The sequence below is a fragment of the Carassius carassius genome, chromosome 7 (genome assembly GCF_963082965.1).
Source record: "Carassius carassius chromosome 7, fCarCar2.1, whole genome shotgun sequence".
NCBI lineage: Eukaryota > Metazoa > Chordata > Actinopteri > Cypriniformes > Cyprinidae > Carassius > Carassius carassius.
In genome coordinates this window covers 505,103-530,995 of record NC_081761.1, presented here as the reverse complement: position 1 = coordinate 530,995, position 25,893 = coordinate 505,103, and the positions used below count along the sequence as shown (strand labels likewise).

General features: G+C 38.4%; 3 protein-coding genes across 6 annotated transcripts in view; 2 read left to right on the top strand and 1 right to left on the bottom strand.

Moving 5' to 3' along the window:
* LOC132143316 (ras GTPase-activating protein 3-like) overlaps nt 1-4,918 on the top strand; it is a 39,046-nt gene extending 34,128 nt beyond the window's left edge. Inside the window, exons 18-24 of one of the 4 annotated variants that reach the window (XR_009434235.1) lie at nt 6-112; nt 1,071-1,153; nt 1,647-1,855; nt 2,773-2,876; nt 3,272-3,455; nt 4,173-4,794; nt 4,839-4,918. Coding sequence is in view for 1 of the 4 variants with exons in the window: in XM_059553435.1 (XP_059409418.1) it covers nt 6-112; nt 1,071-1,153; nt 1,647-1,855; nt 2,773-2,876; nt 3,272-3,455; nt 4,173-4,248 (763 nt within the window). In the remaining 3 variants the exon portion in view is untranslated. Of the gene's footprint in view, nt 1-5; nt 113-1,070; nt 1,154-1,646; nt 1,856-2,772; nt 2,877-3,271; nt 3,456-4,172; nt 4,815-4,838 lie in introns of those variants that run through there. The other 3 variants (XR_009434236.1, XR_009434237.1, XM_059553435.1) reach the window with 3 other exon arrangements.
* A 1,351-nt stretch (nt 4,919-6,269) lies between these two features.
* On the top strand, nt 6,270-24,591 carry LOC132143317 (vitamin K-dependent protein S-like). Its single transcript, XM_059553436.1, has 14 exons — nt 6,270-6,552; nt 7,792-7,949; nt 8,116-8,140; nt 9,158-9,241; nt 13,657-13,779; nt 14,714-14,839; nt 16,400-16,528; nt 17,275-17,515; nt 18,088-18,271; nt 19,041-19,205; nt 20,763-20,931; nt 21,017-21,153; nt 22,058-22,286; nt 24,128-24,591. The coding sequence occupies exons 1-14, from the start codon at nt 6,465-6,467 to the stop codon at nt 24,298-24,300; spliced, it is 2,031 nt and encodes a 676-aa protein (XP_059409419.1). The 5' UTR covers nt 6,270-6,464; the 3' UTR covers nt 24,301-24,591.
* Nucleotides 20,370-25,893, bottom strand: part of LOC132143319 (rhodopsin kinase GRK1-like) — a 50,295-nt gene continuing 44,771 nt past the window's right edge. The window contains exon 8 of the mRNA XM_059553442.1: nt 20,370-20,616. The gene's annotated coding sequence lies outside the window, so the exon portion shown is untranslated. The remainder of the gene's footprint in view (nt 20,617-25,893) is intronic.

Here is a 25,893-nt window from a genome sequence, read left to right as displayed (position 1 = left end):
TCCAGATTCATGATCAAACGAGCTCAAGGGAGAAACCGCTTCGGTCTGAAGAACTTCAAGAAGAGATGGTTCCGGCTGACCAACCACGAGTTCACCTACCACAAAACCAAAGGTAACGCAGAAGGTTTGTCCCAAACTCTGGCTACAGCTGTTTGAGGCGTCTGTTGTTCATCATCAACATCAGCTCTAATACATATCAAAAAAACATTTGAGCTGGTGATTACTGTAAAAAATGATGATTCTCGTTGATCCATGAATTGTTCAAATAAAATAAATTTACATTTTATTTCAAAACTATAAATATATGTATTTTCCAAAATGATAATAGGAATATAAATAATGGCAAATATACAGTTCATTTGAAAAATTTGAGGTCAGTAAAAAAACAACAACAACATTAACACTTTTATTTATCAGGGATGCATTAAATTGACCAAGAGTGCCAGGAAATACATTTATAATGTTACAAAAGATTTCTATTTCAGATAAATGCTGTTCTTCTGAACTTTTTATTCATCTGTGAATCCTGAAAAATAAAATAAATCACAGTTTACACAAAAACATTAATGTGTTCAACACTGATGATAATCAGAAATGTTTCTCGAGCAGTAAATCATCATATTTTCATGATTTCTGAAGATCATGTGACACTGAAGACTGGAGGAATGATGCTGAAAATACAGCGGAGCATCACAGAAATAAATTACACTTTAACACAGATTCACACAGAAAACAGCTGCTTTAAACTGTAATAATATTTCACAATTTTTACTGTATTTTTAACCAAATAAATGCAGCTTAAAGGAGCAGAATCTTTTGTTTTCAAAAATATAAAAAATCTTACCGATCGCAAAGACATAAAAATACATGAAAACGGTAATATATAGGTCAAAGTGATTTTTTAAAAGTTTTTTAAAGGTGTAGTGGACACCAGAGACAAAGACTGAGCAGAAAACAATGGTATACATGAATCAATCAAGCGTTTGTACATCCATCCTGAAGTGTTTAGTGTTGTTGTTGATGTGTCTGTGTGGTCAGCAGTGCTGATGTGTGTCTGTGGTTGTGTCCAGGAGAAGGCCCTCTTTGCAGCATCCCTATTGAGAACATCATGGCTGTAGAGAGACTCGAGGAAGAGTCCTTCAAAATGAAGAACGTAAGAGAAACCCCTTCAGATTCACATCAGTGTCCCTGCAGCACAGAAGCAGTCATCAGTGTCACAGACGTATATTTGGAGAAATAGACAACAATACATTGTATGGGTCACAATTATACATTTCTCTTTTATGCCAAAAATCATTAGGATATTAAGTAAAGATCATGTTCCATGAAGATATTTAATAAATTTCCTACCGTAAATATATCAAAACGTAATGTTTGATTAGTAATATGCATTGTTAAGAACTTCATTTGAACAACTTTAAAGATGATTTTCTCAATATTTGCTCCCTCAGATTTTCAAATAGTTGTATCTCAGACAAATATTGATCTATCCTAACAAACCAGACATCAATGGAGAGATCATTTCTTCTGCTTTCGGGTGATATATACATCTCAATTAAAGAAATGGACCCTTATGACTGGTTTTGTGCTCCAGGGTCAGATGTGATAGTGTCACAGACGTCACAGTGCTGTGGTTTCTCCTGCAGATGTTCCAGGTCATCCAGCCAGAGAGGGCGCTCTACATCCAGGCCAATAACTGTGTGGAGGCGCGCGACTGGATCGACATCCTGACCAAAGTCAGTCAGTGTAACCGCAAGCGTCTGAGCACTTACCACCCGTCGGCGTTCCTCAACGGACACTGGCTCTGCTGCAAGCTGTGTGCGGACACGGCTCCGGGCTGCACGCCCTGCACGGGGTGAGTCTGCACCGAGCAGCTCCAAACACTCCTGTGTCGCCTCTGGGGATAAACACTTTCACTGTTAGATGGTGCATTACTCCTAATTAAAAATATCTGCCAATGGGGTAAGAAAATTTATGATTAAGAGTATTTTTCCTAATCCACTGGCAGATATATCTTTTCGTTTTTAGTGAAAACTAACAAAATTTGGATAATTATTTTCAGAAAACAAAGTCACTTAACACCTTTTATAAGGAAGAATTTTTTAAGCTTTTCCCCCCACTTCTTTTCTTGATAATCATTACTAGATAATCACAATATAGCTCTTATTTTTATCTTTGTTGTTATAAATAAGAACTGATGGAAGAAATAAACAACTATAAGAAAGAACAAGTGCATTACCTACTTTTATCTAAACAAGAAAGAAAAACAGTAAAACTGCTTGCATTTCAAGTCAAGACACTACAAAACCATTGTTTTTGAATGCACTTTTTTATAATATGATTTTTTTTTAAAGTTGTTTTAAATATGAAATCAAATTGTATATATTTAATATTTTGTACATATAATTGTTTTTAATATAATTTTATAACACTTTGTCTTTCTGTGTTTTATTCATTTATTCTCAGATTTTGTTACATGTTTTTGTTATTTTATTTGACGTTTATTCTCTATTTGCGTCTGTAGATTTCAATCTTTAAAGAGTTTTGTCTTTTACAAACAGCAAACTATAACGTTTTATTCCTCGCTAGCTTCTTGATTCACAATATAAACTAAAAACATGGTGAAAATGAGTTTGCTTTTCTGTCAGTCAACAAAATCAAACAAGAATGATGAACCTTCAGTCTTCAGATTTATGTGCTGCACATTTATGGATGCAAATAAGTTCTCGTTTAATTAGATGAAACGTTTGTGTCTGTGTTTCTGTGCTTCAGGGGACTTCCTGCCAACATCCAGCTGGATGTGGACGGAGACCGAGAGACGGAGCGGATCTTCTCGCTCTACAGCACATACATGACCAAACTAGTCAAGATGCAAGGTGAGAGAGAGGAAACACACTGCCTGTGACACACACTTATCCAAAGTGATTTACACTGCATCCAGTGGTGCTCAACTCAGAAAACTTACAAAACTGACTTCAGAGTCCTTAAAGGGATAGTACACCCAATAATTAAGATTCTGTCATTAATTACTCACCCCCGTGTCGTTTCCAAACCCGTGAGACCTTTGTTCATCTCCAGAACACAGATTAAGACTATCTCTTTATATTTTTTAATTCAATTGTAGTTGAAGGACCTAATATATCAACGCAACCCAGTATTAGTGTATGGTAATAAAACAAAGTTTAAAAATGGAGTGAAAACGGTTGAGAATGTTTATGGTTGAGGACATTATACTGTGAATGAATGAACATGATCTGGTCTGTCCATCCAGAGGCGTGTGGCAGTAAGTCTGTGTACGACGGTCCCGAGCAGGAGGAATACTCCACGTTTGTGATCGATGACCCGCAGGAGACGTATAAAACCCTGAGACTCGTCATCTCAGCCGTGCAGACACTGGAGCAGCAGCACATGCAGTACAAACGAGACAAGTTCAGGAAGACCAAGTACGGCAGCCAGTGAGTGACACAGAGCCAATACACATCGTTTCATCTTAATATCTTCATGTCTTAAACTTGCATTTAACATATTAGAGCTGGACGATGATATAGTTATATCTTTCGACAAAAAAAGAAAATCTGACAGTTGAGAATTGATATATAGAATATATATTGCTTCACACAGCTATAATGCATGTATGTGGATAAAGTTGAATAGAATAAATGTTTCCCAGTTCGTATATAGAGCTGTGCGATAAAACAAGTTTGAGTTAAATAACTAAAACTGAAATAAAATAACTAATAGAAATTAGCTGAAATAAAGATAAATGAAATAAAAAATGACAAAACCACACAGTATAATATGACTAAAACTTAAAATCCAAATAAAGAGGAATAGAACTATTGGTAAAAATCTAATAGAAATGACAAAAACATAAGAAAATTACTAAACCCTAAAAACAGAGACAAATAGAAAGATTAAAAAGGTAATAAACATGAAAAAACGCATGTAATTTTACTAAAACTTAAATAAGAGCAACAGAACAATAACAAGAAAAAAGCACATAAACTGAAATTAAATTGAAAACTGAAAATATAAAAATAAAATCTAAGTCAAAATATTAATAGGCACTACAATAGTATACAAAATAATACTGGATTAAAAGAACAGTGCTTTGACTGTCTGATTCACTTTATTGAATGTTTATAAACGGACGTTATTGTTTGTGTTTACAGGGAACATCCAATCGGTGATAAGAGCTTCCAGTGCTACAGCCGCCAGCAGTCAGAAAGCTCCACCTACTCCATCTGACCACGCCCACTGCAGACACACGCCGTCTCCACGGCAACAGCCGCGTCTCAGACAGGAAGCTAGGCCTCTGGTGTTTTCATACGGTTTTAACCAATCAGCAGCCGCCATGCAGATCCGTGGACGATGTAGCTCTGCCTCGCGGCACGGTTTGGCGTTTGCTGATGTTTTCAAGCTCGGAGACGAGCAGACGTCCTCTAGCGGTGGATGTTTTATAAACTGAGCATTGGACCACAGGACAGACTCCACAATCGTTTGGTTGGTGGATGTGAGAGCTCCGTCCACACACGTCCAGTATTGATGTCACGCCTGCAGAAGCAGCGCTGCATTGTGGGAGATGTGTGGTGTGGTGTCTTACAGCATGCAGATGTCCTCGTCCCAGACGTGTCCAGCATGTGGCGTGACGCTGATGGTTTGTGGGTCCAGTTGTGTTCAGAATCACACTTGTGTTTTTATACATTGTCATGTCACACATCCTGTAAATTCACTGATATCCTGCTCTGGTTACAGTGTGTGTGTGTGTGTGTGTGTGTGTGTGTGTGTGTGTGTGTGTGTGTGTGTGTGTGTGTGTGTGTGTGTGAATCTGAAATGAGGGCTCATGAGTGTTTCATTGATTAATTATGAATAATAATTCCCAGTTCATCACATCACACTTTACAGAGATGTTTAATACATAATAATACTTAATACTGTCATAGATCATGTCCCGCTCAGATTTCACCCTTAAATCATATTATAGATAAATCATATAATATTGAAAAATACTAAATATATTTCTAATAATAATAAATATGATATTAATAATATTAAAAAATCATTATATGCTATAAAGAAAAATTAATGTTATGTATCTGTACGTATTGTACAAGCATTAATACATTTTCAAGACAATTAAACACATTCAAACCCCAAATTCACATTATTTAAAAAAAGAATTACTGTAATGTACGGTAGCAGCCCATAAAAAAAAATTGAAAAGGTATTTTCTCTTTTTATCACACAGTTCAGACTTTTCTCCCAGACTTGAGTTGATATCTCTCACTTCTGTGTTTTTATCTGTATTTTTTATTGCTTTATCCCGTGGCAGAATCAAGCTTGTGTTGTATTTTTAACGCAGTTCTTGTGTTTCTGTACGTCCCTCAGTGATGCATGTTTCAGTGCGTAGATATTTTAAAACAGCCCTGTTTTCTTGCCCAAATGAATTACTATTTATTTTTATATCGCAGAATAATGTTTTTGTGGGAACAGTAAATCAAATCAAAAGCGCACAGTATGAAGTATGCAATAATGTGAGCTGTGAATAATTGTGTGTTTGATCTGTAATTACTGAAGCAGAAGGGCCAGCCACTGAACTGAACGAGACACACGTCTTTCGTTTGTCCAAATGAAGGCAATAGCAAAGAGATCCGTGTCCGAGTCTTTATTCCAAAATACTGTTTGCTTCTCAAAAACACAAACATAAAAGAGATGAAAATGACTTCAGGAAAAAACATGAAGATGCAATATTGCTGTTTTTGATGTTAAACCCTTACAGAAATGAACCATGGATTTATTACAGCAACACTGTAGTGACCTTGGCTGTTTCCGTATTGATTACCATTTGTACAACCACGGTTTTACTACAAATACCACGGTTAAACTATGGCTAGTGTTGAAAAACCATGGTTAAACTATATTAACCATGTTGTTTTGCTTTTATTTATAGTAAAACCAAGCCAACATTTTTTCATCCTAAGGGATGGATTTTACTGATCAACTAATCAGGGCAAGTTTTTACAATGTGGAGCAGCGCAGAACATTTCTTGAGGAATGAGTTCATACTGAGGTCTGAGCAACAAAGTAACATTGTTTCTAAAAAAATAGCGGCATTTACAAAGTAACAATGTAGCTGCTGCTTTGATCTTCTTTGTTTACTTTTAGTTTCTTTTGTTTGATCAGTGAGTCAAACCGCGAATTTTTAACTGCGTAAATAAATTAAAGAGGTTAAATTAATTATTTATTAAGAACAAATGAGCTGCAATTCCTGTTACATAATTTCCTTTTGACTTGAGTGTGTCCAGCCGCCTGCCTGAGCGCACTGACCAACTGAGGGCTACTAGTTTACCCATGGTTAACCCATACTGGCCAGTCATGAGCTTGTGGCCGAACTAGAGGAACGTGAACAGGAAGAAGCCCGTGTTTGAGTTCGGTTCTGAGCGTGTCGGAGAGAGAGCGGGAGCATGCGGAGGCTGTGTGCGGCGCGGAGCGGCTCTCTGCTCGGCCTCGTGCTGCTGCTGCTGCGCGCTGAACTCTGCGGATCACAGCGGTGTGAGTACGACACAAACTCACCCATAACGCTTCAGCGAGATGAAAACATTCACTTTACCAACGGTTTACTGTCACACTGTGATTAAAAGCGTCCAGGAACCGTTACTTTGATCAGCCGTTTGTTCAGCAGTATGTTACTTTACATTTACCACGGTTTACCCCAAAGTATTTGGTTTATGTTACTACCAAACTGTGGCAACTTGGTATTTATTGCCAATAAATGAATCAAAATGCTAGAGAGAGTGTTTAAAGCAGATCTCGCAGTAGTATTGTGGTAGTACACCAGAAACAATGACTATAGTACCTGTTGTAGTTTAGAGGGAAATGTACGATGGTTGCCATATTTAAAAAAAAAATGGACATGAATATGATGACTGTGTACATGTTTTAGTTTAGTTTCATGTTTCTGAAAATAACGTTTAGAAAGCAACATTGTAGCAGCGTTTCCTGAAGTAACGATGTTTACAGAATGAACAGTATCTGTTTCCAAAACCGTTACATTGTTGCAGTGTCACAAAAGTAACTGAAAGTGTTTCTAAAGTAAACAGTATTTACAAAGTAACACTTTTAGTGTTCAACAGTGTTACAAAGAAGTAACAAAAGTAGCAATGTGTCTAAAAATGACAGAATTTACAAAGCAACAACATTACAGTGTTTACAAAATAGCAGCATTTACTAATTAAAAATGTTGCAGTATACAAAAGAAGCTGTTTCAAAAAAAAAAAAACAGAATTCAGAAAGTGTAGCAGTGTTCACCAAAGTAACAATGTTTACAAAATTAACAGCATTTGTCAAGCAACAATGTTGCAGTGTTTTACAAGAGTAACAAACAAACATTCAGTCATAAGGGTCAATAATAAAAAGATCTATACATTATCTGAAAGCTGAATAAATCATCTCTCCAGTGATGTCTGGTTTGTGAGGAGGACAATATTTGAAAATCTGGAATCTGAGGGAGCAAAAAAAATCTAAATATTGAGAAAATCATCTTTAAAGTTGTTCAAATGAAGTTCTTAGCAATGCATATTACTAATCACAAATGAAGTTTTGATATATTTATGGTAGGACCTTAACAAAATATCTTCACGGAACATGATCTTTACTTAATATCCTTATGATTTTTGGCATAAAAGTGAAAGTGAAAGTGTTTGGTGAAATGCCATCTTAATTGAAAGGTTCAGTAAGTGACGTGAAGGCACTCAGCCGCTCAGATGTGATGATGTGTGCTCTCGTGTCCAGTTCTCTCACAGAATAAAGCATCTCAGTTCCTGCTGCGACACAGACGAGCCAACACTCTGTTTGAGGAGAGCAAGAAAGGAAACCTGGAGCGCGAATGCATCGAGGAGCTGTGCAATAAAGAGGAGGCGCGGGAAATCTTTGAGAACAATCTGGAAACTGTGAGTTCTGTCTCCTGTTGAACGCTGGAGAAGAGAAGTTAAACACTCTTCAGCAATAAAGAAATGAAGCACAAATGTTCGTTTATCACACTGGTAATAAATCACTGCATGGCTCTGTGATGTCTGGAAATAATCTCATGATGGCATGTGTTTTCTGCTCTTCCAGGAATATTTCTATCCCAAGTATGTTGGTAAGTCGCACTTCCAGTAATCCGCAGCGTGTACAGTGGCTTGGAAACTGATTACAAAACTCACTGGAACTGAAGCTGCTCTGAGAGTCTCTGAACAACGAGAAGAGACCAACAAAACACACTCCGAGTCACTTTTATTCCTTTCTAACAGAAAATACATTTACAATAATCATATAATTAAATAAAAAGTAAGGCAAGACTGTACAGGTGAATAGACTAAGAGATGATTAATCACAGCACATCAACACAGGAATTTCTGCAATGCTCTGTTTAAATATGCAAATTAGCCTTTATCTAATTAAATGGGCAGTAATTTGCATAGATTTCCAGCATGTAGATCTGAAGATTGGATAAAGTCAGGCTTATAGTTCTTGTTTGATTTTGTCGTCATATTAGAAGAGATTCTCTTTTTATCGCTCCATAAATCAGAAAAAGCTGTCAACAAGCAGAAAACCGTCAAGTTTTTAGGAGTACAATGTTGTAGAAATCCGTGTGAATGAAATACGAACAGACCTTCAGAGCATATTTTGCTGTTTGTAAGAGAAAAAACTCTTTGGAGATTGAAATCTACAGACACAAATAGACAAAGCGCAGTAAAAATCAACACATCAGTGTGTATTTAGGATGGTTTCTTTCTTCTAGTTTAAAAGAAAAGATGGCAAAAATGAATAAAAAAAAAGACAAATGCATGAAAACACAGGTTTTGCCTGCAGTGTCTTAACTTAAAAAAAAAAGAAAGATGATAGCATTGCTGCAGATTTTGCCTCAATGAAACTATCGTTCAGTAGCAACTTGTTAGGAAATGTTTATTTTTTTCAATTTAGATCTCTTTTTTTCATACAGAAAAAAATACAGTCATACAGATAAAACATTTTCATACAGATAAATAGTGAGATTGAGAACCTGATCCTGAACTGAATGAAGCGCTTTGTGTTATTTTGCTTAAGATTGAAATTGTAATGGTTTATGACACGGACTGACTGAAGCGTGTGTGTGTGTGTGTGTGTGTGTGTGTAGTGTGTCTGGGCTCTCACCGCGTCGGCATCAACGCTCCAAACTCTGAGCCTGGAATCCCTCAGAACTTGCGCACCTGTGTTCAAGGTGATGTAGTGTTATCTTCAGAGTTTTTCTTCTGTATGTTTGGACTTTTCTGCTACACTGGAAGCTGCTGTACTCTCTGTAACCCAGGTTAAACAAAGTACACTGCAATAATGTCGTTAAAGTGCTTTTTGTTTTGTTTTTTGTTTTTTCACACTAATTTTGCACTTTATATACTAAAAATTAATCTTTATTACATCTTAAGATCAGCTGTGCTTTTTTGGGAATGTACTTTTAACACACTATCTCTGGATTTGAAAATGTGACCCTGGAGCACAGAATAGTCATAAGGGTCAATTTTTGGAAATTGAGATTCATGCATCATCTGAAAGCTGAATAAATCATCTCTCCAGTGATGTCTGGTTTGTTAGGAGGACAATATTTGAAAATCTAAATATTGAGAAAATCATCTTTAAAGTTGTTCAAATGAAGTTCTTAGCAATGCATATTACTAATCAAAAATGAAGTTTTGATATATTTACAGTAGGACGTTTACAAAATATCTTCATGGAACATGATCTTTACTTAATATCCCAATGATTTTTGTCATTAAAGAGAAATGTATAATTGTGACTCATACAATGTATTTTTGTCTATTTTTCCAAATATACCTGTGATACTGATGACTGCTTCTGTGCTGATGTATTTAGTTAGCATTTGAATTAATCTTTCATACACTACTACACTCAAGTGGTGACTAAATAATTTTTTTTTTAAATCCAGAGATAGTTTGTTAAAAGCACATTTAGTTTATATTCACAGCTTCCCAAAACAGTACAGTTGATCTTAAGAAGTACTAAAGAGGACAAGGGTCGGCTGGACCGCTGACGAGTTTATTATAACTTAAAAATAAATATTCTTCGTAAACACCAAATGGTGACTTTTAATTTGACAACAATATACTCTAACACATAGCACTTCCGGGTTACTCCTTCCGGTTCTCAGGTCACGTCAGCAGTCCGTCTCTCTCTCAACTGCTCCCGTTTCTCCTGGCGTTTTATACTCTCTCCACGCCAATTACTGCAACAAGAAACAGGTGCTGATCGTTTCCGTCCAACCCACTCACTCACTGCTCGTCTCCAAATTCTCTCTCCCGCTGCAGACTTTGCTAAACCACGCCCCCCCTGCCACATACCCCCACCGCCCGACTCAGGCTGGGGAGCCATCCGGCCTGCAGCCCCCCCATTTCTGGAGAGGAAGTCGGCCACAGCCATCTGAATACCCGGCCTGTGGATCACCTTGACTTTAAAAGGCTGTAGAGCCAGATACCAACGAGTGATCCGCGCGTTGGTATCCTTCTTGCAGTGGAGCCACTGAAGCGGAGCGTGGTCCGAAAAGAGGGTTAATTCCCGTCCCAGGAAATAATAGCGGAGGGTGAGGATGGCCCATCTGATGGCAAGACACTCTTTCTCGATGGTGCTGTACTTAGCCTCTCTCTTCGAGAGCTTCCAGCTAATGTACAGCACCGGCCGTTCCTCCCCCTCTAGCTCCTGTGACAGCACTGCACCCAGCCCACGGTCCGACGCGTCCGTCTGCAACAGAAAAGGGAGAGAGCAATCAGGAGAGTGTAATAACGGCCCGCCACACAGTGCAGCCTTTACCTGGGTAAAGGCCTGCTGACACGACTCCGTCCTCTGGACCGTATCTGGTACCTCCTTTTTAGTAAGGTCAGTCAAGGGGCTGGTGTCCGAATAATTAGGAACAAACTGTCTATAATATCCCGCCAGCCCCAAGAACTGCCTTACCTCCTTTTTGGTCTTGGGACGTGGGCAGGTCGCAACAGCGGCTGTCTTGTCAATTTGGGGACGCACCTGTCCATGCCCCAAGTGGAAGCCCAGATACTAAATATAATGATATCATCTAAGTAGGCAGCAGCATATGCCGCATGTGGCCGCAGAATCTTATCCATGAGGCGCTGAAAAGTAGCCGGTGCCCCAAACAACCCAAACAAAAGGGTAACAAACTGGTGTAATCAGCCCGGCTCGGTCTCGATATGGTGCTGAATGAGGTTGGTATGGCCCGGTAGGGGCGAGAACACGTCGGCAAATTCTGCCTGCAATTTCGTTAGATCAGTGAGTTGGGTCGGCGAGAGGTGATCTCCCCCTGGGGCCAGGGCGAGGGATTGTGGTTTGACATTCGCCTCAGGCCCGAGATAATCCTCTCCGCTAATCACCGTTGCCAACATCACTGATTCCGCCTCATTCAAATTTTTTAGGAGGTTGAGGTGGTAAATCTGACGTGCCCCGTTCCTATCGGACCGTATTACCTCATAATCGAGATCTCCGACTTGTCGTGCGACCTCAAACGGTCCCTGCCACATAGCCATTAACTTAGAGCTCGACATTGGGAGTAATACAAGTACTTTCTCTCCCGATGCAAATTTGCGTAATCTAGTTCCCCGGTTATATAGCTGGCTCTGGCGGTCCTGGGCTTGTAACAAATTCTCCATTGATAGCCGCCCCAAAGTGTGGAGTTTTGTTCTAAAGTCCAGCACATACTGAATTTCATTTTTGCCTTGAGATGGCCCCTCCTCCCAAGTTTCTCTCAGGACATCCAGCACCCCTCGGGGCTGGCGACCGTAGAGAAGTTCGAAGGGGGAAAACCCCGTGGAGACTTGTGGGACCTCTCGCACAGCAAATAACAAGGGCTCTAGCCACTTATCCCAATTCCCCCGGGGGCGGGACACGAGGAGGGCCGGGTGGACGGGACCTAGGGAGAGGGACAGGTCGAGAAAGAGATGGAGAGGGTAGAGAGGGAGAGAGAGAGATTGATGGAAGGGGTTCGCCGACCCCTGGGCATGCCACCATGTGGTCCTCCTGCGAGATGGATAGCCGACTCCAGCGACGTGGGACGATGGCACTGGACTCACTCGGCTGTTTTCCTGGGAAGCTGAGCGATGAACTGCTCCAGTACCACGAGGTCGATGATGTGTTCCACATCACTTCCCTCGGCCAGTAGCCACTTGCGGCAGGAGTCCCGGAGCTGCTGGACCATCGCGAAGGGCCGACCGGATTCCCCCAGGTCCAGGGAGTGGAACCGCTGACAATGTTGCTCTTGGGACTGGACGACCCGCTGAAGGATCGCCGTCTTCTGGGCGTCGAAGACCAGGAGTTTGCTACCTGTTGTGCGGCCACCTGGGACTCGCCCGAGAGCAGGGGAATCAGCCTAACTGGCCATTGGTCGCGGGGCCAGCCGCACGCTTCAGCTGATTTTTTGAAGAGTTCCAGGAAAGCTCCAGGGTCATCCTGCGGTCCCATTTTGTGAAGGGGCAGGTGAGCGGGAACCGCGGGCGGTCCCGTGGCCTCGGTACGAGCCTGCCGGTCGATCCAGCTCCGGAACCTCTCGCGGTGCTCCTACTGGGCTTGAAGGATGGCGTGAAACCGCCGCTCCTGATCCGTTCTCAAGTCCAGCAGGGCCTGATGTTGTTCCTGATGTAGGGCCGCGAGGGATAAGATGATAATAATAATTCATTACATTTATATAGCGCTTTTCTAGGCACTCAAAGCGCTTTACATATTCAGGGGGTATCCCCTCATCCACCACCGGTGTGCAGCATCCACCTGGATGCGACGGCAGCCATATTGCGCCAGAAAGCCCACCACACACCAGCTTACTGGTGGAGAGGAGACAGAGTGATGAAGCCAATCAGCAGGACCCCCTGCTAGGACCCACACAGACCACAGGGTGAGCACCCCCTGCTGGCCTCACTAGCACCTCTTCCAGCAGCAACCTAGTTTTCACAGGAGGTCTCCCATCCAGGTACTGACCAGGCTCAGCCCTGCTTAGCTTCAGTGGAAACCGGTCTTGGGCTCCAGGGTGATATAGCTGCCGGCCATATCACCCAGATATGGCTGATGTCCACAAGTGGCGTGGAGGACGGGCTCTGCATGGTGGCGGCACTCCTTCTTCCTTTCCCGGGTTTTGGCACCAGTGTAGTGAGTTCATGTGAGGAAAGGAAAAGGACAAGGGTCGGCTGGACCGCTGACGAGTTTATTATAACTTAAAAATAAATATTCTTTGTAAACACCAATCGTGACTTTTACTTTGACAACAATATACTATAACACATAGCACTTCCGGGTTACTCCTTCCGTTTCTCAGGTCACATCAGCAGTTCGTCTCTCTCTCAACTGCTCCCGTTTCTCCTGGTGTTTTATACTCTCTCCACGCCAATTATTGCAACAAGAAACAGGTGCTGATCGTTTCCGTCCAACCCACTCACTCACCGCTCGTCTCCAGATTCTCTCTCCCGCTGCAGATTTGCTAAACCACGCCCCCCGTCACAGAATATTTTTTAAGTATAAAATAAGTGTGCACTTTAAGTGTACTTTTCTGAACCTGGGAATAGATGCTTGGTAATAAAGCTCTTGGTGACGTCTGACTTGTGCAGTTGTGTGAGTGTGAAGTGTGTGTTTCAGAGATCAGTAACCAGTGTCTTCCGCTGCCGTGTCACACGGACGGTTACGAGCGCTGTGTGGATGGTCAGGGCTCCTTCACTTGTGTGTGTAAAGCCGGATGGACGGGTCAGCGCTGTGAGCGGGGTAAGATGATGACACACGGCATGATCGCCTTCCTTCATCTTCACACGACTCGTGATGAGCACAGACAGCAGAGAGAGAATTCAGACACACGCTTTGATTTCCAGCATGCACACATTCAATGTTTTACTCAATTCAAGTAAAGTGACATCTTTGATTATGTGATGCGATGAGCTTAGATTACATATCGAGCACTAATCTGATTTGTGCATTAGTTCCACTTATGTTAATACAGTTTATTAATTAAGGCAAAGACAGTTAAGTGACTTGTTAACACAGTTGTTGAGAATAATGGTGATCTTGTGTGCATTTATCTGGAGCAGATATTAGAAAACCAAGGTAAGATGCATAAATATAGAGAAAAATATCGGTAAAACCGATTATCGGTCAATTTTGAATTACAAGTGTGAACATTTTCTTTAATCCTTCCTTTAAGCTTTCTTTAATTCTTTAGTCGTTTAATGCTTTTTTTATAAATGTATAAATTTTCTAATAACTTACAATAGTATATTTTTTCTAATAACTTACAATAGTATATATATAAGTTGCGTGTTCCAAATCCAATAGTATTATACAATTACGACTGAATATATAACAGTTCAACTTACAGCACCTTTGGAAATTTCATAAAAACATTAAAAACATCTACAAAGAGGCAAGATGCAAGTGTAATAATGAAAACGTACCTGATATGCATTATTTATTCATCATTGTTTACAAATAGAGGTAGAGATATTTTCTTCTTCCCAAATAATGCATGACCTGATCAGATGCAGTGCAGCTCAGTTTGGATAAAAGCATCTGACAAATACATAAAAGTAAATAATGCATTTGCATGCATAGGTTACAACGCCACCTACTGCTCAGAAGTCAGTTCTAGTGGTGCACAGATGATGATTATTATTGTTATTTATTGGATTGACTCCTTTGCTCACAGATATTAATGAGTGTGAAGGCCCAGAATTCCCTGCGGGCTGCAGCCAGACGTGTCACAACCTCCCCGGCAGCTTCACGTGCGGCTGTGACGAGGGCTTCTACATCCACAACAACATCCACTGCATCGGTGAGGGTCACTCACAGGTCACAGGTCAGAGGTCAACGCTGGCTTCATGTCTGCCAGACGAGTGCGAGCTCCAGCAGCTCTTCCAGGAATCCTGGGATCTTCCTGTTTTAGAGAAACACGATTCCCTCCAGCTGTGAGGTCCAGCGTTCAGATTTAAATCACACACACACACTTAAAGGTTCATTATGTAACACTGTTTTTAAGCTCATAAATCATCAGACTCTGTTTCCCTCTGGCAGGAACTAATGTTCCTGTGACTTTATCTGCAGGATCCACAATGCCGTGCATGTGATTGTGTGCACTCAAATCTTTCCTCATGTTAGAATAACAGCGCAGTGATGAAACCACACCAGTGGAATTCTGGGAATAATGAAAACAAATCTGTGACTAGATTGCAGCTCTGTTCTTCATGAGGTGCATGCTGGGATGCTGGCGAAGGAGAACGTGTGCTGAGTGATTCATGATGCTTTTCAGTGCAGGTCAAACTTGCTGCAAGCGTTGAAGCAGAAATGTTCAGATGAGATGTGTTTAGATCATGAGGAACACCAGTAAGTGTGTGTGTGTGTGTGTGTGTTCAGACGGGTTTGACCTGATGCTCAACAGGGTTATTATCATCAGTCACTCAAACTAAAAGCATCAAAATAAAAGTAAACAAACAAAAAATTCATGATAAACATAAGTAAAAAAGTATGCTATTTTATTTGAGTTCATTATACATACTGATTATTTGTACTTTATGTCAGCTCTCAGCTAGTTGTCAAAGCAACATTTCAAGTTTTCTTTTAGTTTAAGTTTAACTTCTAAAAAATAACTTAAACCAAATTAACTAAAACTAATCAGTGAAAATACTATATAGATGTGAAAAATAAACTAAAAAAATGACGAGAACACAAACTTCATTCATTTGAAATTTTACAAAAAGTATAATAGGATCTAAATGGTTCTAAAATAACCTAAATTAATTTGAGTGTAAATCCTAAACTTATTTGAATAAAAATTTAATACATGATAATAATTAAATTGACAAAAAAAAAACACAAAATAAAATTGAGACTACTAAATAAAAATTGAAAACATAAAATATGCAAATGAAATTTTCTTCGTAATATGAAGAATACGTATAATAGCATCTAAATTATACCTAATTAACATAATTTGTTTCAAGGTAAAAATATGTATACATTTTTTGTTTATATATTTATGCCTATTATTAAATCTTATTTTGTTTCAGCCTTCAGCTTGTTGGCAAGAAGGTATTTCTTATTTTTGTTCAAAACTAAGTAAATAAACTAAAACTTATCAATAATATAATATATAATAATAAATGAATACGATTTTTTTTAAATGTCAAAGGCACAGGAAAAATTATATATATATTATAGCATATACATTATACAAACGTATATACATTATATACATATGTTTTTATTTTAAATATGATACAATGATACTTAATAACCCTGTTGCTAATGTTTGTAAATTACAGTGTGTTTATAGACACTCTCTCTGTGTGTGTGTGTGTGTGTGTGTGTGTGTGTGTGTGTGTGTGTGTCATTGCAGATATCAACGAGTGTAGCCTGTTCCCCAGAGTGTGTGAGGAACCTGCTAAATGTGTGAACGCTCCAGGAACGTTCGAGTGCCACTGTCCGGTGGGATACCTGTACAATATTAGCTCACACGAGTGTGTCGGTGAGAGAACAACACACACACACACACACACACACACACACACACACTGCATCAGTGTCTCATCAATGGGCACCAACCATTCACAACAACTAGGGGGGCACCACATGACACAAGCTTTAAAAATATTTTTCATAAATTGTTTTATTATTAACTTGAAATTCTTGAAAGACCATAAATAACTTGTTTATGAACACTAACTTAACAACAACAATAATACTAATAAATTATAAATAAATAAAGATTACATGACCACTATCAGTCAGAGTTGAGTTGGTCCACAACAAGTACGCGCAAATGTGTCATTTTTTAACGGCTACAGAAAATGAATCAAAATGGACGGACGTCAATTGAGTGGTTTTGCAAAAAGAAAGTTAAAGAAAGACAAGGACGCTAGACGTTTAGCTACAATTCAAAATGTTCCAGGGATCGTAAGTTTTTTTAAAACGAGTGATGAGCAGCATAGAGCGCCCCTCGTGGCTGGAGACGGTAATGATTTCTCTTGGTTCTAAATAAATGCGATTTATAGTCCAGTGCGACTTATATGTTTTTTTCCTTGTCATGACGTATTTTTGGACTGATGCGACTTATACTCAGGTGCGACTTATAGTCCGAAATCTTAATGCTGGATGTGTTTCATCTTTTGTCTTCTCCAGATGTTCACTGATGGACTGGAGTGCTGTGGATTATTGTGATGTTTTTATCAGACTCTCGTTCTACTGCTTTAATCTGTGTTTGTCCGTCATCAGATGTGGATGAGTGTGAGCTGCAGGTGTGTGAGGGCGAGTGTGTGAACACCGTGGGCAGTTTCTTGTGTCACTGTGATGGACGTAAAGGTGTGCGTCTGGCGATGGACGGCCGTCGCTGTGAGAAGATCCCCAAGTGTCTGGATCTGTACGACTATAAACACGTGGAGATGCTGTATCTGGGAGAGCAGTTCTCGGGTTTACCCGTCATTTACCTGCGCTTCCGTCTGCAGGCGGACACCAGGTACACTGTGAGGAATGCTGGGATAGCAGCTGGAGCTGTGTCTGATTGGTCTGTTAGTGAAGACAGCTCTTGATAATAATATTTAGTTTGACCTCCTGAAGTGCATCCACAGCATTATTTAAAGGTTTGTCTAATATATTCCAGAAAGTGTCTGCTAATTAACTTTAAAAGTCTTGTTTGTTTAATAGACGAGAGACTGATCCCTCACGAGTGCTTCGGTGTTGTTATTGATAACTAAAACTAATAAAATCATTTATGTTAAATTAAATAAAATAACAAATAATAATAAATGAATGAAATTTGAAATAAAATAAAAATCTTACTCCTAAAGTTGATATATATATATATATATATATATATATATATGCAAACTGAAAATTAAAAAACTTAGATTTGAAATAAAAATGTTTCCTTGAGAACTATCTGAAGTAAAATAATTTCTAAAATGGCTAAAACTAAAACAAAAGCTTAATGTCAAAAATGAATAAACAGCAATAAAAGCTAATAATGGTAAATAACGGATACTGAGATCGCTGTGGAGGGTGCGATATGATTCATATTTTCCCCCACAGGTTTGCAGCTGAGTTTAATTTGCGCACGTTTGATCCCGAGGGAGTGATTCTGTATGCAGAGTCTGCGCAGGACTGGTTTCTGTTGGGTTTACGGTCCGGCCACATCGAGGTCCAGTTTAAGAACCAGCACTCCATCAAGATGACCAGCGGAGGAAAGGCCATCAATGACGGCCAGTGGCACATGGTGCGTTTAAATCAATCTCAGAAGACCTGCTTCAGCGTTCTCTAGATCTGAATTACAGTCCTTCACCTGATTCTGATGCAGTGCTGGGAACGTTACTTTTCAAACAATGCATTACAATGTTGCGTTACTCCCTAAAAAAAGGAACTAATTATGTTACTTAGTTACTTTTTATGGAAAGTAATGCGTTACGTTACTTTTGCGTTACTTTTCAAATCTGGGCAGGGCTTGCTTGTTTGTTTTGAATATAAAAAGTTCTATTTTTGACAAATAAAAGCCTTTATAGGGCTTTAGGAAAGTAGATTCATGTCCGTACAACAAAATGCAGAAGAAGAAAGTCCAACGCTCTTCAGCAATAATAAAAAAAGAATGAACAAATGTTAGTTTATCCAGAGTAATTTTTGCTTATTAGTATGATTGAGTTGGATCATCAATGTTTTTATTCATTTTGAGGAACACTGTATCTGTTTTAATTAATGCTTGTTCACAGTTATTCTAGAACTAAAGTAACATCTTTTGAAACAAGTCTCTTCTGCTCACCAAAGCTGTATTTATTTGATCAGAAACACAGTAAAAATAGTGAAATATTATTTTAATGTAAAACATCTGTTTTCTGTGTGAATCTGTGTTAAAGTGTAATGTATTTCTGTGATGCTCCGCTGTATTTTCAGCATCATTCCTCCAGTCTTCAGTGTCACATGATCTTCAGAAATCATGAAAATATGATGATTAGCTGCCGAGTGTGTGTGTGTGTGTGTGTGTGTGTGTGTAGATCTCGGTGGAGGAGCTGATGGGAAGCGTCAGTGTGAAGATCAATAAAGAAGCCGTCATGAGCATCAGCAGTCCTGATCGGCTCTTCAGCCCCGTCAACAACAAACTAGAGACTAAACTATACATCGCCGGCCTTCCTAACCGCAGCGAGAGCCTCGTCAAACCGGTCAGTGTTCAAACACACAGGAAACCTTTGAAATGCAACCAAGATTTACAAAACTTCACAAATCAATAAAAAAAATGTAACCATTCTATTGTATATAATCGTGTTATACTTTTATTATTTTACTTATTTTTTTACATTATTGTGAATTTTTGTTATCTTAATCAGTTGCAATTTAATAATGGACTTATGAATTAAAACTAAAATCTATTTATATATTTGTATACATTTTTATTTGAATTTGATTTGTTTAAATGACATCAAAATAATGCAAATCTTAATTTTCTTTAAACAGAATGTAATGTTTTGTTTGCTTCTCAAGATTTTGGAGCTGCTTATGTTCTTTATTGTTTTCGTGATTCATTGAGACACTATAATTGTTTTTATTAATGTATTTAATTCATTTTATTTTTTGTTTGTTTTTATTAGTGTTTTATTTAAAGTTCCAATTTTTTTATTTCATCTAAAATTTAAGCAATCTTATTTTGGTCATTTGTATTTATTTAGAACATGTCTGTATTTATTTTATTAAGCTTTAGTTAGTTATTTATATTTTTCAGTTTTAGTTATTGTAGTACATCAGGTTAAACTAAATGAAAATAACAAATGTTGAAATTAATTCAAAGTTTTCCTTTACTACATTTCAAATCATAATGTCATAGTTTTAACTGCATTTCATAACTAGAAAAAGTTTTTTATTTTACATTAATACTTTTACTCAAGTAATTCAAAGTTTAAAAGTAATAGATTTCTAATGTAATGAAGTATTAGATGATATTTAACTTGAAACGTAGTCCAGTAAAAAGTACAATCTAATGCTTTGGAAGTTGACACTGAAAAGTGTTTTTTAAGCAGAGTAAAAACACTTCACTACTGTCCAGCTCTGTTCATATACTGTAACAATGCATGTAAAATGTATTTTAAGGTGTCCTTGTAACACGTGTTACATGCACTTGTTATTATAATAACAACAAGCCAAATCCCAACCATGTAGTTAATTAATATCACTCTTTAAATGTATAATTACACTGTAACAAGGACAGCTTAAAATAAAGTTAAGCTATTTCATATATCAAAAGTGTCTCTGCAGCACAGAAGCAGTCATCAGTATCACAGGGATATTTGTAGAAATGAGTCACAATTATACATTTCCCTTCTCTGCCAAAAATCATCAGGATATTAAGTAAAGATCATGTTCCATGAAGATATTTTGTAAGTCTCCTATCGTAAATATATCAAAACTTGATTTTTTATTAGTAATATGCATTGCTAAGAACTTCATTTGAACAACTTTAAAGATGATTTTCTCAATATTTAGTTTTTTTTGCTCCCTCAGATTCTCAAATATTGTCCTCCTAACAAACCAGACATCACTGGAGAGATGATTTATTCAGCCTTTAGATGATGCATGAATCTCAATTTCACCAAATTGACCCTATAATGACTGGTTTTGTGCTCCAGAGTCCCATTTTTCATTGATTTGATTGGAGGGAGGTTTCTGCTGTGAATGGTTTGAGCTTTGCTCCAGCGTGTGTGTTGTGTTTGTGTGCTGTGGATCAGATCAACCCGAGGCTGGACGGCTGCATCCGCGGCTGGAATCTGATGAATCAGGGAGCGTCTGGAGTGAAGGAGGTGATTCAGGAGAAGGAGAGCAAGCACTGTTATGTGTATGTGGAGAAAGGCTCGTTCTTCAGCGGCGGAGGCCCGGCGCTCTTCAACATCGACTACAGTGAGTTCAGATCATCGCTGGAGCATTCTCACAGAAATACTATTGAAGAGTGTCTGAGACGTGTGTGTGTGTGTGTGTGTCTCAGGCAGCATGGCTCTCTGGACACTGGATGTCGTGATGAGCATCCGTCCGTCCGGCAGCACTGGTGTGTTGTTTGCTCTGGTCAGCAATGGCTCCGTCCCGCTCTCCGTTGCCGTGGTGACTCGAGGACCGAATGATGCAGTAAGTAGCGTTGGGTATCGTTTGTATTTGATCAATTACAATTCTGCTTCTCGATCCCGATTCTTATCGATTCCCAGTTTCAATTCCAATGTGGTTGAAAAAATCAAGTCAAACATTTAGATATCAAACATATTTGTCACCCTGCAGCACAAAACCAGTCATAAGGAGATTTACATCATCTGAAAGCTGAATAAATCATCTCTCCAGTGATGTCTGGTTTGTGAGGAGGACAATATTAGAAAATCTGGAATCTGAGGGAGCAAAAAAAAAATCTAAATATTGAGAAAATCATCTTTAAAGTTGTTCAAATGAAGTTCTTAGCAATGCATGTTACTGATCACAAATGAAGTTTTGATATATTTATGGTAGGAGATTTACAAAATATCTTCACGGTACATGATCTTTACTTAATATCCTAATGATTTTTGGCATAAAAGTGAAATGTATAATTGTGACTCATACAGTGTATTGTCTATTTCTACAAATACACCTGTGATACTGATGACAGAAAAGATTCACTCGTTTCATTACTGGATGAATCTGTGTTTTTCAATGAATCTCTTGAATTAATGATTCAAACACAAATAAATTTTTAACAGCCACCTAAAAAAAAGAGTTTCACACAGGAATTGATATGTGGAACTGAAATTTTGAATTTACAACCAGTATCCAATTCCAGACCTTAAAGACCCGACCAAGGACGATAAATAAAAATAACAATAAAGATAAACCGAACGATTGACAGCCAATCAGAATCCATCCTGCTCTGCTATAACAAGCTGGAGAATTTAAAGCGGCAGATGAGTGTGTACTTAAAATAAAAAGACAATATCTTTATAGTTCTTGGTGTGAATGGGGCTTAAGTCTCTGGTTCTGGAACTGAAACCTCTGGCCGTGTTTCCAGGACCTGCAGGTGTTTGTGGACGGCGTGTGTGTAGTGATGCTGCAGTCTCTGATGCTGTGTAATCCGGAGCGGATGCTGCTGGAGATGAGAGCTTCGGCCGACGGGATCCAGGTCACGGCAAACTCCTCCAGCGTGTCTTACAGCGACTCCGAGACGCTCAGCACGGCTCTGACCAGACTCTCCAGTGCTTTACAGGCTCCCATCCACACATACATCGGAGGACTGCCAGGTCTCTCAGCTTCTTCACTTCAGTTTTAGTCTGATTTCTGTTCACACATGTGAACTGCTAGTAGACAGTGTTGGGGGTAATGCATTGTAAATAACTCAAGTTATGTAATCGGATACTTTTTTTTGAAGTAACTAGTAAAGTAACGCATTACTTTTTAATTTAAAGTTACTTTTTCAAATAAGTATCTCCAGTTACTTTGTGTCCATGTGTTGAGTGACAGCCGTGGTGTTGCCATGGTGACAGAGATCTAGACTAAGGCCCAATTCCAATTCTACCCCTTAGCCCTTCCCCTTTCCCCTACCCCTCCGTTTCGCACGATCATGTGAAGGGGTAGGGGTGTCTCGATTCTCTTTTGGTTGGAGGGGTAGGGGTAAGGGGAAGGGCCAGATAGCACTTCAAACGAAGATTTTTCGGGACCACACTTCAAACAAAGGGGTATGAATTATCTCGGCAACATGGCAGCTACAGCGAACAAAAAGACACATAAATGTAAGCTTATCTTCTCCCCTACCCCTTGACACTCTGTTTTAAGGGATAAGGGGAAGGGGTGGGCGGAGGGGGTAGGGGTATAAAATAGAATTGGGATTGGGCCTTAATATGAACATGTGTTTACTCAAAAACACATTCAGTGTTCCTCACAACCAATAAAAACAGTCAAATACAAACTCAGAAAATTAGACAAACCTACAATAATTAATTATGATGAATAAAACAAACTAATAACTAATAAACAGTGTTGGGTGAGTTACTCCAAAAAAAAGTAATCCACTACAAATTACTTAATTTGATTACATTATTGATTACTGCATTTAAAAAGTAATCAGTTTACTAATTACTTTCCAGTTACTTTCCAGTTTCAAGTTATCAAACCTAAAAAATACACTACAAAGTGAAACTCTTTCTGTAATTTAATATTGACTGAAAAATTACATAAGTATCAAAACAGCTTCTTGAACGATGACTTGCGTATTTTCCAGATAATGGCAAAAAGAACTTAAAATGTTCGGTCATTTTGGATCGTACAGATAAGAGTAGTAAATCATTTGAAACTATAAAAGGTCTACTTCTATTTGTAAATGCTCGCAATATAAACAAAACATTGTGCTTTTGTAAAATAAAGAAAACAAACAGGGAGTGCTTTCTGTCATCTCAGTCTCCACAAATATTTTTCTGATACGCAACGAAGACTCCACGAACGCTTGACACACAGATGTGAGAAATATATCATCATTAAATACACAAGTCATGTCAAAAACAAATATTCTCTGATACAGTATTTCATATGAAATCAATGAGAGGTACAGTCTTTCCCATCTGAATTTATTATCTGTAATGTGGTCACACCCACGCAGCGTGACCTATTTATACGACAATCATCCACATGAGAGGAATAAGCCTTGTATTTAATGTATTGTTTTGTATTTTTTAAAACTTATATTAGTGTTAATGTACTTGTATGCAGTTACTAGTTAAACTTTTCCCAATCTACAGTGCCAGACTAAAATATGTGAAATCGAGCGCAACATTTTTAAATATGTTGCACTAATGTTTCATTGCATCTAAATGTTTTATGACTCGTCTGCATTTTAGACATTTGTAGACTGCATTTTCGTCTGCATGCATTTTTAAAAAAATGCATTTTACCTAAAAATTAGTTAGGTTTTATTTGTTTTGATCATTTGTGTTATTGCTGAATAGTGTTGAACTTTGTTCTCCTGCATCATATTCTCCCCGCAAATTGTCTACACACATTGCTAAACGTCATTGTGTGAGCTAACCCTTTGAGCAGGTCTCAGAGCATGAAGGAGATGATGTTTTGATGATTTGTTGTCCGTGTGCAGATCTGCCGCTGTCCGTCTCTCCGGTCTCGGCCTTCTTCCACGGCTGTCTGGAGGTCAGTGTGAACGGCCAGCAGCTGGACTTCGACGAGGCCGTCAGTAAAGACAACAGCATCAAGTCTCACTCCTGTCCTCCCGTCTCCGCTCCGGACCCAGCCGCTCTAGACAGGAAGTGACATCACCGCCTGAGCTGCTGTGTCTCTCTGCAAGATCCTGTCAGACACATGTTTTGGGGTTCTTTGTGTTTTTAATTGATCCACTCATTAATTGACTGATGACTAAGCTGTGAAGGAGCTTGAGAAGCTCGTGAGACGCCTCTCGTATTCACTGCAGTGTTTTTATTGTTGTCGTGTGTCTTTAACCAGGTTTTTACTCTCAATTCAGCGCGTCTGTTTGGATCTTGTATATACAGTACTACACTAATTTGACTGTGATGTGAATATGTTTAGTTGGATATTGAACACTAGTGACATTAATTGTTGTAATAAAACATTGAAAATGCAGCTTGTTGTTGTCATAGAAACTGTGTGTTTACCTTTAATTAATTACCACTTACCTTTGACTTCTATGTGGAAAACCAGGAATTATGAAATCAGTTTTACTATAAGCTTCCATTAGTTAATGTTAGTGACTGTATAATGAACACTGAGCAGTTCATCTGTGACAGTATTTATTCATCTTTTCTAATGTTACTACTCTTTCTTGTTAGTTCATGTCAGCTCAGGTTCATTAAACATACATGAATGTACTGGTAGTTTAACTGAGCAATACATATGATTAATAAATGCTTCAGAAGTATTTTCCATAAATAAATGCCTCCATTCAAGTGTTTTTTAATTGTGAATATATCAGGTCTGTAAAATCATGAAAATGTCAATGATCTATATTTTTATGCTTATGCTCTTTTGTATATAGTTCTAGATTTTCTACGCTGCAAAATCGATCTTCCCATACTTTCATATCAATTTCTATTTGTTATACTTTTATATCAAGTTCTTTTTATATATTTTTCAGTTTGTAGTTCTATTTATAGTTTTATATTTTCTATCTAGCTCTATTTCTGTTCTCTATTCTATATATTTAGTTCTGTTTATATAGATTTCCATTTGGGGGGGGTAAACACTGCAGAAGTATGTAACCTCACATTGATCCGTATGAACACAGACTGTCAAATCAATAACCTGCCTGAAATATTCCATCCTTTTTCTTGTTTGTTTGTTTTTTAGTTATAAGTGCATTATATATGTCTATTTAAGTGCAGTTAATGTTGTAAGTGTGTGTAAATTGGGACGCACATAAAGTGTTAGGGCTAGGGTTAATCTTGTAAGATTTAACAGCTACAGTAGATGCACTGATCTGAATATGCTCATGCTTAAATGGGATTTCAGTCCAGTTCAGTCTGTGTATTACTTTAGAAGACTTTTATAAAAATGCAATTTGTCCTTGTTTAAAGCTCAACGGCTCTACCCTAGTAAAAAAGTAATACATTTAGAATACATTTATTTCATACTAAGTATAGTTAAAATCTGCTAACACATTTACTGACAGATAACTCAAGACTTACTGATATAAAAATTATAATTAAATTTACTTGGTGTACCACGTGTGCACGATGCACACTTACTATTAAGTCTAAAATGTGTTTTAGTGTCACTTTTGATTAGAATTGTTTGATTTTTTGACTTGCAATAGTTCCACTTTAGCACCATCAAATACACTAAACATATCTTTAATTGTACTTCACCACAATTAAAGTGCATTAAGTGCTA